General features: G+C 52.6%; 1 protein-coding gene across 1 annotated transcript; it reads left to right on the top strand.

The window, feature by feature from the left end:
* Positions 1-205: 205 nt before the first annotated feature.
* Positions 206-14572, top strand: rab11fip5a (RAB11 family interacting protein 5a (class I)). The gene is made up of 6 exons (XM_084673479.1): positions 206-678; positions 7120-7619; positions 7882-8437; positions 10012-12378; positions 12983-13124; positions 13438-14572. Exons 1-6 carry the CDS (start codon positions 302-304, stop codon positions 13693-13695), a joined length of 4200 nt encoding a protein of 1399 aa, XP_084529605.1. The 5' UTR covers positions 206-301; the 3' UTR covers positions 13696-14572.
* The last annotated feature ends 458 nt before the right edge of the window (positions 14573-15030 follow it).

Raw genomic sequence — 15030 nt, forward strand, 5'->3', positions numbered from 1 at the left:
CTTTGGGTTCTTCAATTCTGCAGAGGGGCGCCCGTCCGCCCTGCCCGAGAGAAGAGCGCCTTCGAGAACAACAAGCGAGAGTACGCCGCGGCAGGCTGCGAAACACAGGGACACCGGCGAGAATACTGTACACCGAACAATACCAACAACTTTGGGCAGAGGAGAACAATAATGCGCTACTGTCATCCCCGGGGTTAGCGTGTCCACACAGCTTTCACCGTGACAAGGAGGAAACGGTGGCGGGTACCATCGGCACGTTTCGTTTCGATCCCGTCTTCCTCACTGTAGTTCGTGTTTGGACATGTCCTCCCTAAATATAGACGACGATCAGAGATGGGTGCCTACACACGTCCAGGTGACAGTTCTACGGGGCAGGGGGTTGCGAGCCAAGGGCAAACACGGGACCAGCGACGTCTACACCATTATTCAGGTGGGGAAGGAGAAGTACTCGACTTGTGTGGTGGAAAAGACCACCTCTCCCGAATGGAAAGAGGAATGTTCTTTCGAGTTGTTACCGGGGGTGTTGGAGGATGGGGGACGGAGCGCATACCCCCCGGGGAGCAGCGATGTGATCCTCACGGTGATGCACCGGGCGCTTATCGGTCTGGATGTGTTTCTCGGACAAGCTGTGATCCCACTGGATAAGGCCTTTCAGGACAATATATGCATGAGAAACGAGTAGGTTATATTCCCTGGTTCAGTAATTAATAGCCCACGTTTAATGTACTTCAACACTGCACATGACCGCTACCTCTTACCTGGCACGGGGTTCTTTAAGGGGGCATTTTGTTGTCCTAATGAAAGATTCGACAGTGTCATACAACAGATAAAAAAAACGCTTATTTACACCAGTAACCGTTTGAGTTTACATAACGTTACACAACTGACTGGTGGTCCAAACACAGCTGTCACTGTAATGCTGCAATCACACAGGGCCTCTGCAGTCACGCCCTCTGCGTGGAGACAGAAACGAGTTAGTGAGTGTGGGGCGGAGAGGGACAGTTGACTGTTGAGAGAGAGGAAAAAAAAACACTTTCCGCTTGGAACGTGGAGCTGAGTCAGGTAGCATGTATGCACGGTACTGCGCTGTTCACAAATGAGCTTTATACGTTATTTCTCCGATGTCTGTATTGTTTTTCCCAGTACAGGGCAGGGGATTAGGGACTGGCACAATCCCGGGATTATCTAACAGTTCCATGGTTTTAAAGCCATGTGGTATTTTTAGCATAACATGTTTTTTATGAAGCCCACGTTTTTATGAATCTCACACAGGAAGAGCAGTCGATGAGAAATGCTACTTCTGAGCTTGTCTCTCTTTGACGAGGCTACATCTGTAGCTCCAATGTTGATTAGCATGGACAGGACACCTTTATTTAATTTACATGTCTTAAATGAGAGCTTCATACATTTTCAGTTCATGTATCTTTTTCTACACAATTGGACATGTACTGAAAATGTATGGATTTTGTATATTCCCATACATATATCAAAATGATCAGTAAGTGAGTTTGTACTTCAAGAATACTTCAAGTCTAATCTTTTTGGCTTGGAATCCCCTCGGTTTGAATGTGAATGAAACCGTTTGATAACCCATGTCCTGGCCATCCAGGAGGTGGAAGTAGCCCAACAAGCGGCTCTGATCACCCTGTGGATCATCCCAGAGAAGGGACGGGTGTGATGACAACTGACCCGGCAGGCAGAACCCCCTCAGCCCACCCCTACCACAGACAAGGTCACTAGTCTGATCGATGTGTAACTCAAGACAGCTCTACCTAGGTCATCGACGTGATCTTGAGGGGAGTTTTATAGGCGACCCTAGTTCCTGCCCTACCGTGAGGATGGTGGCAGTGTTGGAGGTGACCTATGGTGATGCTGAGCGTGGTGGAGTTAGGTGACCATGGTGATGATGAAGGTGGTGTTGGAGGTGACCATGGTGATGATGAGGGTGGTGTTGGAGGTGACCATGGTGATGATGAGGGTGGTGTTGGAGGGGACCATGGTGATGATGAGGGTGGTGTTGGAGGTGACCATGGTGATGATGAGGGTGGTGTTGTACTGTAGGAGATGAAAGTCCCAGCTGTTCCATAGTTCTATAGAAGCAGTGGCATTCTCTTCCTGTCTCTTTTTGTCTCTGTGTCATTGTTGGTCTATCATATTCCTCATGGTCTCATATCGGCATGTTTCCTGTAAGTTACATACCAAAGGTTCTCTCTTACTGGCTAACTGGGATCAGGAAGACATCTTTGAGCTTGCAGACATGCAAATAAGCTAGGCACAGCCATTCCTTTGGCAGGCTGCTGTGTAGGGTAGTAAAATGGCTATTCTCTGTGGATGGGGTTTCTATCTGCTGTCTTGAGTTAACAGTCTGCTCTGTATGCTAGTCAGCAGTTAGGGTGGTGTTTCCCTCTGCAGAAGGAGTGTGCTGTGGACTGGAGGTGCATGGGTAGGGTACTGTGGACGGGTGGTGCAGGCTCTCGGGGGTACAGAACACAGCAGTGCTACAGGGAGGTAGATTGAGCTACCTTGTACTTTGTTGTTCTCAAATGGATAGTAAATCTACACTCTCCCCCATCTTTTGGGGTCTGCCTGCGTCTTCTGCTGCTGGATGTGTGACTTTGCCTGTTTCTCTGCCTGTCTATCTGTCTGTCTCTTTGTCTGCCTGTTTCTCCATCTGTCTGCCTGTCTCTCCCTGTCTTTCTGTCTGCCTGTTTATCCATTTGTCTCTCTCTCTGTCTGTCTGATAGATTTGAATTTATGACCTTTTGATCAGCAGTCTGATCAAATCTACGACTGAGCTACACCTTTATCCCCATATGTCTACTTGTCTGTCTGGCTCTACTGTTTGCCAGTCTCTCTGTTTGTATCTCTGTCTGCCCGTTTTTCTCTTATCCGTCCTCTCTGCCTGTCTGTCTGCCTCCAGGGATAGCACAAGAACAGGCTGGTAGGCATTAGCCTGTGTGTGTGTGTTTCAGCCTGAGTGTGATTGTGTGTGTGTGATAGTCTGTTAGCGCTCGTATTTGTGTTGGCGTGTGTATTATTGTGCATGTGTGTTAGCATGTGTGCTAGCATGTATGTGTGTTAGCATGTCTGCTAGCGTGTGTGTGTGTGTGTGTGTGTGAAGCAACGTTGGTACTGTAGCATGAGATGAGCATCCTGCTGCTTCATATATAATGTACAATCCTAGTGACAGGACAGGCAGACTGTCCTTAGAATGAGCTAACACACACAGTCAAGCTCATACACATGCACAAGTTAACACTCTAGCTCTTGCTGTAAACTCTGCATCACATCAGCTGCAAACTTTGCTCTGTAGCTATGTTTAACTGCATTGTCCCTGTCAAATAAACAAATAAATAAATAAACACACAGACAAGTTACCACACACACACACACACACACACACACACACACACACACATACACAGTGACAAGCTAACACACACACACGCGCACACACACGCATAGATAAGCCAACACTCACAAGAGCTAACACCACATACACTAACACAAGCTAAGATGTACATACACACACACCCACAAGCAAACACACACACGCACACGCACACGCACACATACACACAACAAGCTAACACACCCACTCAAAGATGTAGCATATACTGTAGCAACTTTGCAGGGGACTGACTGGAGACCATCCAACAAGATTGAGAGGTTTTCAGAAATGTCACTGGTTTTGAATAGTCCTGTTTGTGTTACATAACAATATCCATTAGGAGATCTTAGTGACTGGTCTCCATCTGGACTAAGCTTAAATGCTCAACTATTCAGATACTCTGTCCCTCTGAATGCAGCTGTGCAAGGTGGTTCTGCATCAGATCAGGGGAGGTAAATCGGTTCAGGTCTTGTAGTGGAGGCCTAATGGGTGTTTTTCAGAACACATTTGGTGTTTTTTTTCTTGCCCTCGTATGTTACATTTTAGCGACGTAGCTGGGGAGGGAGAGGCCGAGGAGAGAGGGAGAACGAGGGAAGACGAGGGAGAGCGAGGGAGAGGGAGAGCGAGGGAGGTAGAGGGAGAACGAGGGAGAGCGAGGGAGAGAGAGGGAGAACGAGGGAGAGAGAGGGAGAGCGAGGGAGGGACTCGATCACATCCAGATGGGGAATGTGTTTCTCTTCCAGTCTGGTTTTACTGCTGATGAGGCAGTTGGACACGAGGGCTTCACACCCATACCTCTCTATGCAACACTGTGTGTGTGTGTATGTGCATGCATGTACGTGCGCTGCAGTCCTGAGTCCTGAGCAGGGAACATGGAGGATGAGACTGTAATGTCATCTCACCTGCCTTTTTAAAGGTCTGTCTAGAAACCAGTTGTCTCAGTCAGAATCCCCCTGCTCTGGTACGGTCGCTGACAGTAGCCCTGCCCGGCTAACCTGGCTAGCGTAAAAAGCAGCCACTCAGGAAGGGATTCATTTCCCTGGGTGCAGATCAGAGGGAGTAGGGGCAGATGCTATCTGCGAGGGATGGGAGGAGCGGTTTCCTGTTTTTAGGTGATGGTGAATGCAGATATGAAAGTGTTCCATGGCCCTGGAATGTTCTATGTGTTTACTCCCAGTGCTCTCCAGGCTAGATGGAACTTACCTGCCCCTCGACCTGCCCCAGGACACTCTACCTACCCTATCCCCTCTTCCTGCCCCAGTCTCCTCTACCTGCCCCAGGACCCTCTACCTACCCTATCCCCTCTACCTACCCTATCCCCTCTACCTGCCCCATCCCCTCTACCTGCCCCATCCCCTCTTCCTGCCCCAGTCTCCTCTACCTGCCCCAGGACCCTCTACCTACCCTATCCCCTCCTCCTGCCCCATCCCCTCTACCTGCCCCATCCCCTCTTCCTGCCCCAGTCCCCTCTACCTGCCCCAGTCCCCTCAGTTCAGTGTGGCTTGCAGATACACAGCAGACTAGGCACAGAGCACATCTAAATTAGGAACTGCAAGTCAAGCTTTCTTGTGTTTGTTTCGTAATTGGTCACATGGTCTCTCACAGCTGCACGGCCACAAATAGATATTTTTTGCTCTCTACTCTGAAACAAAGAGAGCAAGTGCATGATGAGGAAAGTGCTTTTAAAGAATCATGGTCAACATGACTTGTGTCCTTAATATTCTCCTTGTCTCTCCCAGATGAGGGGGTGGGGGTTATCTGAACACTGCTCAGGTATGAGAGAAGCCATGACCTACCCAAGTCTGGGTTAGAGAGCTACGGGTCTAAACGACTATGGGATTTGTGCAGAGGCAGAATGGAGGGACTATGGGAGCCGTAATGAAGAGACTATGACGGTGTTGTTCATGGGTAACTAGTCCTAACTTCCAGGCTCAGTGGAACGTTCTGGAATGTGAGCCCTACCTCCAGGGTGTTGTCCACAGTGGGAGGAATGACACCATTGACAGACCATCTGTGTAACAGAAGCCCACAGCTTGCAGGCATCTGTGCTACCTGCTACCTATCTTAAACTTCAGCTTTGTTCAGACCCACAGACCCAACAAGAACAAGCTTTGTTCTGATGCAGTCTATGCATTTGTGTTGGTGGCCGTGCTTGACCAAGAATACAACCATGATGGCTGTTTTTAACCCTTGTGTTCTCTTCGGGTTATTCTGACTCATCAGTCATTGTGACCCACCATCGTATTGCGACAACTTTACCGCATACAAAAACAAAGTGAAGCATTTTATTTTAACTATTGTGCTGTCTCACACCCCCCACAATGCAAAGGTTAAAATTATTATTATTAAAAAATGTTTTTATTCGTTTTTGTATTGGGTAAAATTGGGCAAACGCAACAATGGTTTGTTATGAACCTTTGGGTCATGTGACCCGAAGGCAGCACAAGGGTTAAAGTGGATTAGCTGTTCAGGACAGTGTGGGTACAGTAGGTTGTAGATGACGAGGAACTGTATTGTCATTCCTCAGTTCCTGACAACGCCCACTCTTTCATAACACTCTTTCTCTGCTGTCAGAGGCCTACTCTGGAATGTCTTTAAAGGTCAGGCCAGGCCACGTGTGTGTGTGTGTGTGTGTGTGTGTGTATGTGTTTGTGTTCAGGGAATAGGTTGACGACAGGCTTATGTCTGACTACAGTCATTGTTAATATGCCGAACTTCCCAGCCAGGAGGTGGTTGTGAGACTGGCGTCTGGGACTGATCCCCCACATCACATGCCAAAGATTGTGTCTTCATGTCATGGTTATCTCTGCCCAATCAGAACCTCTGTTTGATCTGTTTGTCTTCTGCTGGGGATGTTTTGACCTTCGGTGATCTCCATGTCTGGTTCAGCCAACATTGTGAAACTTTTTAAATGACAGGGTTGAGCATTAAAAGCGCTGATCTGTGAAACCAGGAAATGGGTTGTGTGTGTGTGTGTGTAGTTGGTGATAGTGCCGTACTGTTGCTCCCCTCACTGGTGCTGTGCTCAGCAGGCAGGTGCTGAGCCTCATGTGCAGGTCAGAACAGAACAGACCAGGGAAGGCTTTCCCACGAGGCATAGCTGTCTCAGCCTGACTAGCGCCAGCTGCTTGGTAGTGTATAGCAGCGGTGTTCATAGGAGGGCCATGTGTGAATGTATACGTGTGTGTGTACTTGTGCGCGTAAGCAAGGTGGTTGTGTTGTTTGCTAGAACATGGCCACTAGTATTCAGGCCACTCATTGTTAGTTAAAGGAGGGGAGTTTCAGTGTCATTGTTCTCTTGCCAAGGCTAATGACAACAACAAGCGGCCCCAAGGAATTATGGGAAGTCTGATCGCTCTTTGGTGACCTTGGGGGGGGCGGGGGGGGTCTGCTGTTCAGTAAGACTCCCCTCCACCCACCAGCCCCATGCCCTGTTATAAGGACAGATTAACCTAATTTAGAAAAACAAAGAGGTAATTCACAGTGTCCCATGACCCCACCTACCCTCTGTCTATTGGAACAGGGACTCAAAAACAAATCCCTCCATCAAGATCTCCTAGTACTTGGAATGTTGTCAGACTGTCAGTTTAGGTTCAGCAGACAAATGATTTTGTTCATCCACTGAGCAGGACACAGTATGAACATTTATCGGCCATGTTGTGTATCAAAAGCATGTTGACGAGGTGGCTGTGCTAACCCCGTCTCCTGACGTCTCCTGTGTGCTCCAGGTGGTACAAGCTCAACTCCAAGACAGGGAAGAAGGAGAAGGAGAGAGGAGACGTCCAGGTCACCATCCAGTTCACCCGCAACAACCTGACGGCCAGCATGTACAACCTCTCCATCAAGGACAAGCAGCGCTCCGCCTTCGGCAAGCTGAAGGACCGCATGAGGGGGAAGAAGAAGAGCAGCGAGGAGGACTCCTCGTCCGCCGTCCTGCCCGCGGGCTGCGGGACGCTGCGGACCCGCCTGCCCAGCGACGGCGGCGGCGAGGAGGAGTACGAGGACGACGAGGGAGGCGAAGGGCGCCGCAGCAAGATGAGGAACTTCTTCCTGAGGGGGAAGCTGCGCAAGTCGTCGGACACGCGCTCCAGCACGTCGCTGGGCTCGGAGAGCAGCGAGTCGTCGTCGCGCGGCGGCAGCCTGAGCCCCACGGCAGGCATCAGCGTGGTGGTGTCAGACCTGTCGAACTCGCCCAGCAACAGCAGCAACCTGACCGACAACAGCCCTGGTGAGGCCGCCGGGATGTGATGACACACACTGTACACGCACGCATGTGTGTGTGTGTGTGTGTGTGTGAGCGTGGGGGGGCATGGTAGATACATGAATTGCTAAACCTTGTTGAGTTTCATATACAGTATATACACCTACTTATTAGCGTTATTATTCAAGCTTTCTCACCTACAGTAGTGTCACAGTGTAGAACTGTATCGCGGGTCTACTTTTTATTGAAATGCGTCAAATCCGCTAACGTCTCCTCTCCCCGTCGACAGAGCACACGGCCGGTACTTCGCCCCAGCTGTCGCCCCACAAGTGCGACCTCAGCCAGGAGACCGGCGAGATCTCCTTCCCCGTGCCGCCGCCGCCCGTCAACGGAAACCACGTGTACGACAGCCAATCCCAAGTGGCGGTCTCGGAGGAAGGCTCCGTGTCTCTGCGACCGCTGCAGAAGTGTCTTCCACTGTCTGTGTCGCTTCAGAACCTGCGTGCCCGGGCCGAGGCGCCGGGCGTGGGGCGTGGGACGGGGGACGGCCGCCGCTGGTCCTTTGACAAGGCGGGCGAGGAAGAGAAGGCGGCCATAGCAGCGGCGCTGGAGCAGGCGGGCGTGGCGCTGGGGGAGGAGGAGGGCCTCCTGGAGCGGGTGGCCGCCACCACCCTCGCCGCCGTGGAGGCCGACAGCCAGGGCAGGAAGCAGGGGAGGAACGTGTTCGCTCACAGGAGGGAGGAGTCTGCGGGGGGAGAAGAGAGCCGGGGCGAGTCGGAGCAGGCCCCTGCCGAGGAGAAGCAGAAAGGCTGGTTCGGATCAAAGGACTCCCACAGCAAACCCAGGTGAGGCAAGCGGAACCAAGTATAAACACGACGGCGTTCAGCGCTGCTGACAACTCTTGTGTTTCTTCGCAGGCCAGGTAATAAATGAATATGTTAGATTGGCCTGAGCTAGCAGGCCCGCGGGCTTTGGCCCACCACCTGCAGTCTGTGTCACCTGAGTCTGGTTGAATCACATACTGGCCTCACCGGGAGCTCTCTATAGGGGACAGCAGGCAAAGAACCTTGTTGCTAAGCGATCATTGTACTCATGCTAATAATAAGGTGTTTCGGGGACGCTTTGATCCAAAGCAATGTACAGGGAGGGGGGATTCTAACCTGCAACCTCTTGACCTGCAGTGGAACGCTCGAACCACCTAGCTACAGCCATCTCCCATGGTCATCGTTTAGGTTGCCCCACATGGTCTGGGTCGGGAGTGTGTGACGTCCTGGCAGGCACACTCAGGGCATGAAGCTGGTACACACATGGCATCACAGAAGCTTGCCTCTCCCTCAGTCTCAGGTTCGAGCTCGGTTCTCGCCTCAGACCCAGGTTCTACCGGAGTTCTCTTCATCAGGTTCTAGCTAGGTTCTCTGCTTCAGACCCAGGATGTAGCTGGGTTCTATTCCCCAGGTTCTAGCAGGGTTCTCTTCCCCAGGTTCTACCGGGGTTCTCTTCCCCAGGTTCTACCGGGGTTTTCTTCCCCAGGTTCCAGCTATGTTCTCAGCCCCAGCAGAAGGCTCTGGTTACATCACACAACTGCAGTGCAGAGAGGGGTGGGGTCTGGCTCCTCTGGACAGGAAATGTGTGAAATTGAAACCACACATGAGCTGTGTTTCAGCAGGGTATGACAGGCTGAGGAGGAGTAAGTCACGAGGAGGTTTTGTTCTGTATAACAACTGCATGGCTCCATTTCCTGACCTATAAAATGCAATGTGGTTAATCGTACATTTAAGTGTATGTGTGTGCGTGTGGGCACGGGCATGTTTGTGTGTGCGTGTGTGTTAACTAGTGCAATGCGAAAACAGGATGTCTAATCAGTCCCACCTTCAGTTGAAGAATCAGTTGAAGTCACACTTCGGTGACTGCTCTGCCCTCACCAGGGTGATTTACCAGCCCCTCTGCTACTCCAGTGTAGGTCCTGCACCAATGGGAAATGCTTCACACCCAGCCCTGTACTGAACCCATGCCTGCCTACTGAAGGCCCACAGTGCTATGTTAGCCTACTGTACTTCAAACAGCACACACAAAACGCCTTATATGTGCATCGGTTTGAGTTAAGTTTGGGGTGGTCATTTGAATTCCCTTTCTCTTCTGAGGCGTTTCCCAAACCTTAAATCACCACAGAAATATGTTTTTTTTGGGGGCACATATTCAATAAATAGTTAGATCTAGCAGTCTGTGTGAATACGAATAAGTGGGAAGCCTGAAGGAGGGAGCAGGCATGGGGCAGATATGGAGGATTTATAAACAAAGATTACACTAATGATGGAGTCACTGTGGGTTGTTTCCCTGTGGTATTTTGGGGAGCGTACATTAGGTGAGTAGTGTGAACAAACAGCATTTATTAAGAGGACTGTGTTCCTTCCTTTCACAGCCTGATGGTGTCCACTAAACTAGAGCCCAGCTCAGAGTCCCCCACCCCCCCACACCCTCCTGCCCCCTTGCTAACTCCTTCCTCTGTCTCCCTGGGGACCCTACGTCACACTAACCCCTTCTGCCCCTCACAGAGCCCCCCCACCCCCATGTCCCCCTCCAACCCCTTCCTCCCCCTCCTGCAGTGTAACCCTTTCTACGAGGACATGCTGGCAGACAAGGCTATAAAACCAGCTCTGCCCCCTCTGCCTTACCCCTCCAGCTCTGACCCTCGCCCTCCCCCACCGCCCCCCTCCTCCAGCCCCGGCAATCCTAACCCCACCCTGCTCGGAGAACGTCCCCTCACAGAGGGGCACTGCGGGAAGGAAGCTCGCGTCACCGTCAGGAAACGACCCCTCCCGCCGATCCCGTCCGAGGACAACAACCTGACCGGCCAGAGATCGTCCAATCCCTTCTCCCCGTCTGGCAGGGCTGCGGTGGGACAGGAAGTCGCGTGGGACGACTCCTTCGACGCGTTCGCCGCAAACAGGTTGAAATCTCCGGAGGAAGCTGACCGGCACCGCGGCCCACAGGACACGGCGGAGCCGCGCACGGCTCACCCTCTCCTGGCCGCGGCGGCTGGACCCCGGACTGGAGACAGTCACACGCATCACCCGCATCTGAATGCAAACTCTGCTCTCCACCCGTCCCCTACTGCCGGTGCCACGCTGATGGCATCCACATCCTCCTCCTCCTCGCCTGAGGGAAACACCAATCACATGAAGCTCCTGCACACACTACAACGGGACACGTCAGCCCACGTTAGCCCAGCCCACAACGGCCTTGAAGCGCACCTTGACAGGTCAAAGACCGCTCATCCTGCTGCTACCTCACCTGAGCTGATGTCAGGGTGTGAGACCTGGCATGTTATCCTCACTGCCAACACTGTTGAGATGACCACTAACGCACATGAACATCCCAACACACACTCGTCATTCCGCTCCCCAAACCCACGCGCAGGCCTGGAGCTGGAGCACATAAAGGTCACCTCCAGCCCTGGTCCTTTTGAAGTAGACAGGGTAGTGGTGGAGGAGGTCACCTCCAGCCCTGGTCCTGTAGATCCCACATCTTCTGAGACAGGCTCTACAGCCCCAGTCTCCTTCAAGCCAAGGCTGGGGGTTCCATCTCCACAGAGGCCTGAAGAGAAGAGAGAGAAGAACCCTAACCAAGAAATGAAAGATTCAGTTGCTGGTTCTGCAGAGGAGGCTAAGCTTTCCACTTCCGTCGCAACGGACGATGTCGAGGCAAACGCTTCCGTTTCAGATGATGACCACTGTTTGACCACGCCCTCGTTTTACATCATGACCTCCTCCCCTGGCGACGGCGGCCCTCTGAAGTCATCTCCTCTCAGCATGGCCTCAGGGACGCCCAGCGTTATCCAGGGTCCTCCCAAACCAGCTAGGCTCTTCAGCAACTCCCTCAACACCAGCCAGATAAGAACCAGCCCTAGCCAAGGCTTCGATGGCGTGCTGTTAAACCCCAGAGTGCTTGACCTGAGCCCTGGCACTTCCAACATTCTGTACGAGAGTGCCGACTCGCAGCAGTACCAGTCCTGCCAGTCCCAGCAGTCCTCCAGGGCCTCCAGTCTCTCAGGTGAGGGACACAGGATGGAGACGCTTCCCCCAACACTACCCTCCCAGAGTGGGGAGGAAGTTGACGGCGAGGTGGGGTCTTTGTCTTGGCCTGTTGCTGGCTGCAAAAACACAGTTCCCTGGGATCTGGAGGAAGAGGAGGAGCCGTCTGAGGGTTGTAGGGTGTCTGGTAACGTTCACATCCAGTCGGAAGCGTCCAGTCATGTCGGGATGAGTGCGGATGAGGGGAAAGACGCTGCTCTCCAACCACGTTTCCTGCTCGAGGACTGCCGCTCGGAGCCTCATCTAGAAACGCCCTCCGGAGCACCAGTCAATGGCAGCCGCTCACCGCCCGGGGATGAGAAGGAAGCAGTCAGAGGGACCCAGGCTGTTGGGTCAGGTGACCAGCGTTCAGAACACACTCCTCTTCTTCAGCCCGGGGCGCTCCATCGCTCCCTCTCCGAGGGCACGGTCACGGCTGGTCTCCAGGATCTGTCATCCTCGTTCGGTAGCGACCCCGGCGTGAACCTGGACACCTCCTCTGTCCACCCTGACCCCTACCTTCCTGCCTCTCCTAATCCCACTCCTCTAACCGCCAGTAGCTCCTCCTCCGCTCCTCCCTCCCTCTCTGTCCGTGCCACGCTGAGGTCATCAGCCAGCCCGGCCCTGCCCACTGCCTGTGTCCCCGCTGCGATTGGTGCACCGCATGCTGCCATGCTGCCCCCGGACACACAGCAGGCAGCCAATCAGGAGAACAGGTGAGGTCGCACATGCTCAGATTGAAGGGCAGGGGGACTCAGGTGTTCAAGAGTCACGGTAACAAGCATTTCTATCTGAACTTCAACTCATCAATGTTACTCTCTCTGTCAATACCTCACACATACTGTCAATGTCAGTCCCTCACAACCTGAGTCCCCCTCACTAACCCTGACAGGTTGTGCTCTCCAACCTTAGCGTAGCTGGCAGTAGGGGGAGACATTTTTTCCCCAGCAGGAGAAATGTGTTCTATCCTCACTCTATCTCTCCCCTTTCTACTCCTCACGGGCCATGGTAGCAGTCACAGTCACAGGCCTGTCACCAAGGTGATGGGGGGGGGGGGGGGAGGCTCTCACAGGGTGTTAACCGGGTGTCAATTATAATAATAACATAAATATTAACGACCTTCTCCTTCATTTTCCCTTCTTGCTTCAAGGTGTTGGATCTACATACGCAAGCTTTTGGGGGTGGTTGCATGACGTTGTGTGTCTAACTGCATGTTTCTAAGCCGGTGTGCTGAATGACATGGCAGCATCACAGAGAGGCGGCTCCCCTGAGGTGTGTGACTGCTGCTGTCTCACCGTGTCTCTGCTCTGTGCCCCTCAGCCCCCACGCGGTGAAGCCCCTGAGCGTGCCGGCGGAGGAGAAGGGACGCTCGGTGTTGGCCAGTAGCCTGGAGAAGCTTCGATCCACCATCCACCCGGGGAGGAGTGGACAGCTGGCCGGGCCGGAGCCAGAGAGGAGGAAGGTAGGGGAGCACACACAGGCTAGCAGCCCTCGCCCCACACAGGCTAGCGGTTCTCCCCCCACACACTCCCTAGAACACTGTTCAACCCGTTTCTCTGCTGAACATTGTTACCCTACATTTAACAATACATATCTCTCTTTAAACCTACAGTTAACTATACATATCTCTCTTTAACCCTACAGTTAACTATACATATCTCTCTTTCTCTCTCACTCGTTTATTCTTCCTCTCTCCCTCCCTTGTTTCTTCTCCCTCTCTCTCGTTCTTTCCTTCCTTCCCTCTCTCTGTCTGTCTCCTCCTCCCCCCCCTCCAGTCACTGACAGAAGGGGCGGGGTCCTACTACCACTTGACCCACAGCGAGCTGGTGTCGCTGCTGCTGCGGCGGGAGGCGGATCTAGAGAGGCAGAGGGCGGAGTTTGAGCACCAGGGCACCCTGCTGGGGCGGAGGGAGGCGGAACTGCGCCGGCTGAAGCCCCAGGTGAGAGACCTGGAGGACTACATCGACACGCTGCTGGTCCGCATCATGGAGCAGACACCCACCCTGCTGCAAGTACGCACCAAGCTCAAGTGACCCAGGGCCAAAGACGGCACCGCGGCCCTGCACCCGCCGACTCCGACACTCCCACCCCGCCCGATGCCCAACAATCACACACACACGGCTGTCTAGTATTTTCACTGCTGTGCTGTCCTTTTTGATCTAGAGATTCCAGCAATGAGAAATGTGTCTTTGTGTTGGCATGCTTTCCTGTGCTGGAACACGTCCGTGCTGAGTGGGTGGGTGGGGGAGGGGTCCTCAGGTTGCTTCAGGTCAAAGCAGTTGGTCTTCAGCTGAAAGAGTTGGCTCAAGCGGCTTAAACAAAAACCCTGAATCCTCTTTGCGATACTTATGATTGTAGAAACGAATCACTTTGTCACAACCGTAAAGACAAACGTTCCCTCGCGAGCAGCAACCGTTGAGAAGCTACAAACCAAATGAATGTTCCCCTCACGTCACTTGCAGCGGTGAAGGAAACGATCCTGGGGGGGGGGCAGCAAGATCCAGAAAGTGTTCTTAGCCAGCAAGCAAATAGTTCGACTGTTGATGCGCAAAAGGTGCGCGTTTCTATATGTTTTCTTTGACGTCTTCTGACGGGCATGCCTTGATGACACGGCACTGCCAGTCGCGCAGGCTCTGCCAGTCGCGCAGGCTCTGCCAGTCGCGCAGGCTCTGCCAGGGAGCTCACGCAGGGTCGGTTCAGCCACGACGATGACGTCCCCCCGTGTCACATCCCCATGTTGGGTCGGGGTTCAGCCTCTCTCAGCCCCTGCTTCTGCCTTGTGCTGTTTCTGAAGAACATGCTCACAAACACGCTGGTACTAGACACCATGTCTGTCACACCTGCCCCCCCCTCTTCTACCTGTCACCCCCCACTCCCTAACTGCCCCCCCTACCTCTCCACCCCCCTATAACTGCCCCCCCCCCCCCCCCCCCCGACATCTCCCTAATGCTTCAGCTCAGGCACGCATACTGCTTAGTGCTTTCAGGTGTGTTACAAAAGGGATATATACCGTGTATCTACAGCGTATATGTCGTACTGAAATGCCAAACGCTGCCTTATTTTAGTTTTTTGGGTCAATGTGAATAGTTTTGTTTCATTACAGCACTTCATTGAATGACGCATCTTACTCCTGTGTCTGGGGACTGCGTATTTGTGAGATGCTTTCTCATTATATTATTTCGATAATTGCACCAAGTTCAATGGTAAACATACCAATAGAAAATTTGCTGAAAATCCATGTTAAAAAACCCCCAAGCCAAGCCTTGAAGAGTGTGGAGCAGACATCCAGAGTCACTGTTCAGTATTCAGATAGTCACTGTCACAGCTTCTAGATGTGTCCTTGCACCGCTCTACTACAGTTCTGTTTG

The sequence above is a fragment of the Hypomesus nipponensis genome, chromosome 3 (assembly GCF_054491055.1).
Source record: "Hypomesus nipponensis isolate SF chromosome 3, ASM5449105v1, whole genome shotgun sequence".
In the NCBI taxonomy this organism is placed as follows: Eukaryota; Metazoa; Chordata; class Actinopteri; order Osmeriformes; family Osmeridae; genus Hypomesus; species Hypomesus nipponensis.

What these genes read in the sequence shown, in the direction of transcription:
- rab11fip5a (XM_084673479.1), top strand. Translation starts at nt 302, where the DNA reads ATGTCCTCCCTAAATATAGACGACGATCAGAGATGGGTGCCTACACAC. An exon ending in AATATATGCATGAGAAACGA is followed by an intron (nt 679 to 7,119) that starts GTAGGTTATATT and finishes TGTGTGCTCCAG; the next exon opens with GTGGTACAAGCTCAACTCCA. An exon ending in GCAGCCAATCAGGAGAACAG is followed by an intron (nt 12,379 to 12,982) that starts GTGAGGTCGCAC and finishes TGTGCCCCTCAG; the next exon opens with CCCCCACGCGGTGAAGCCCC.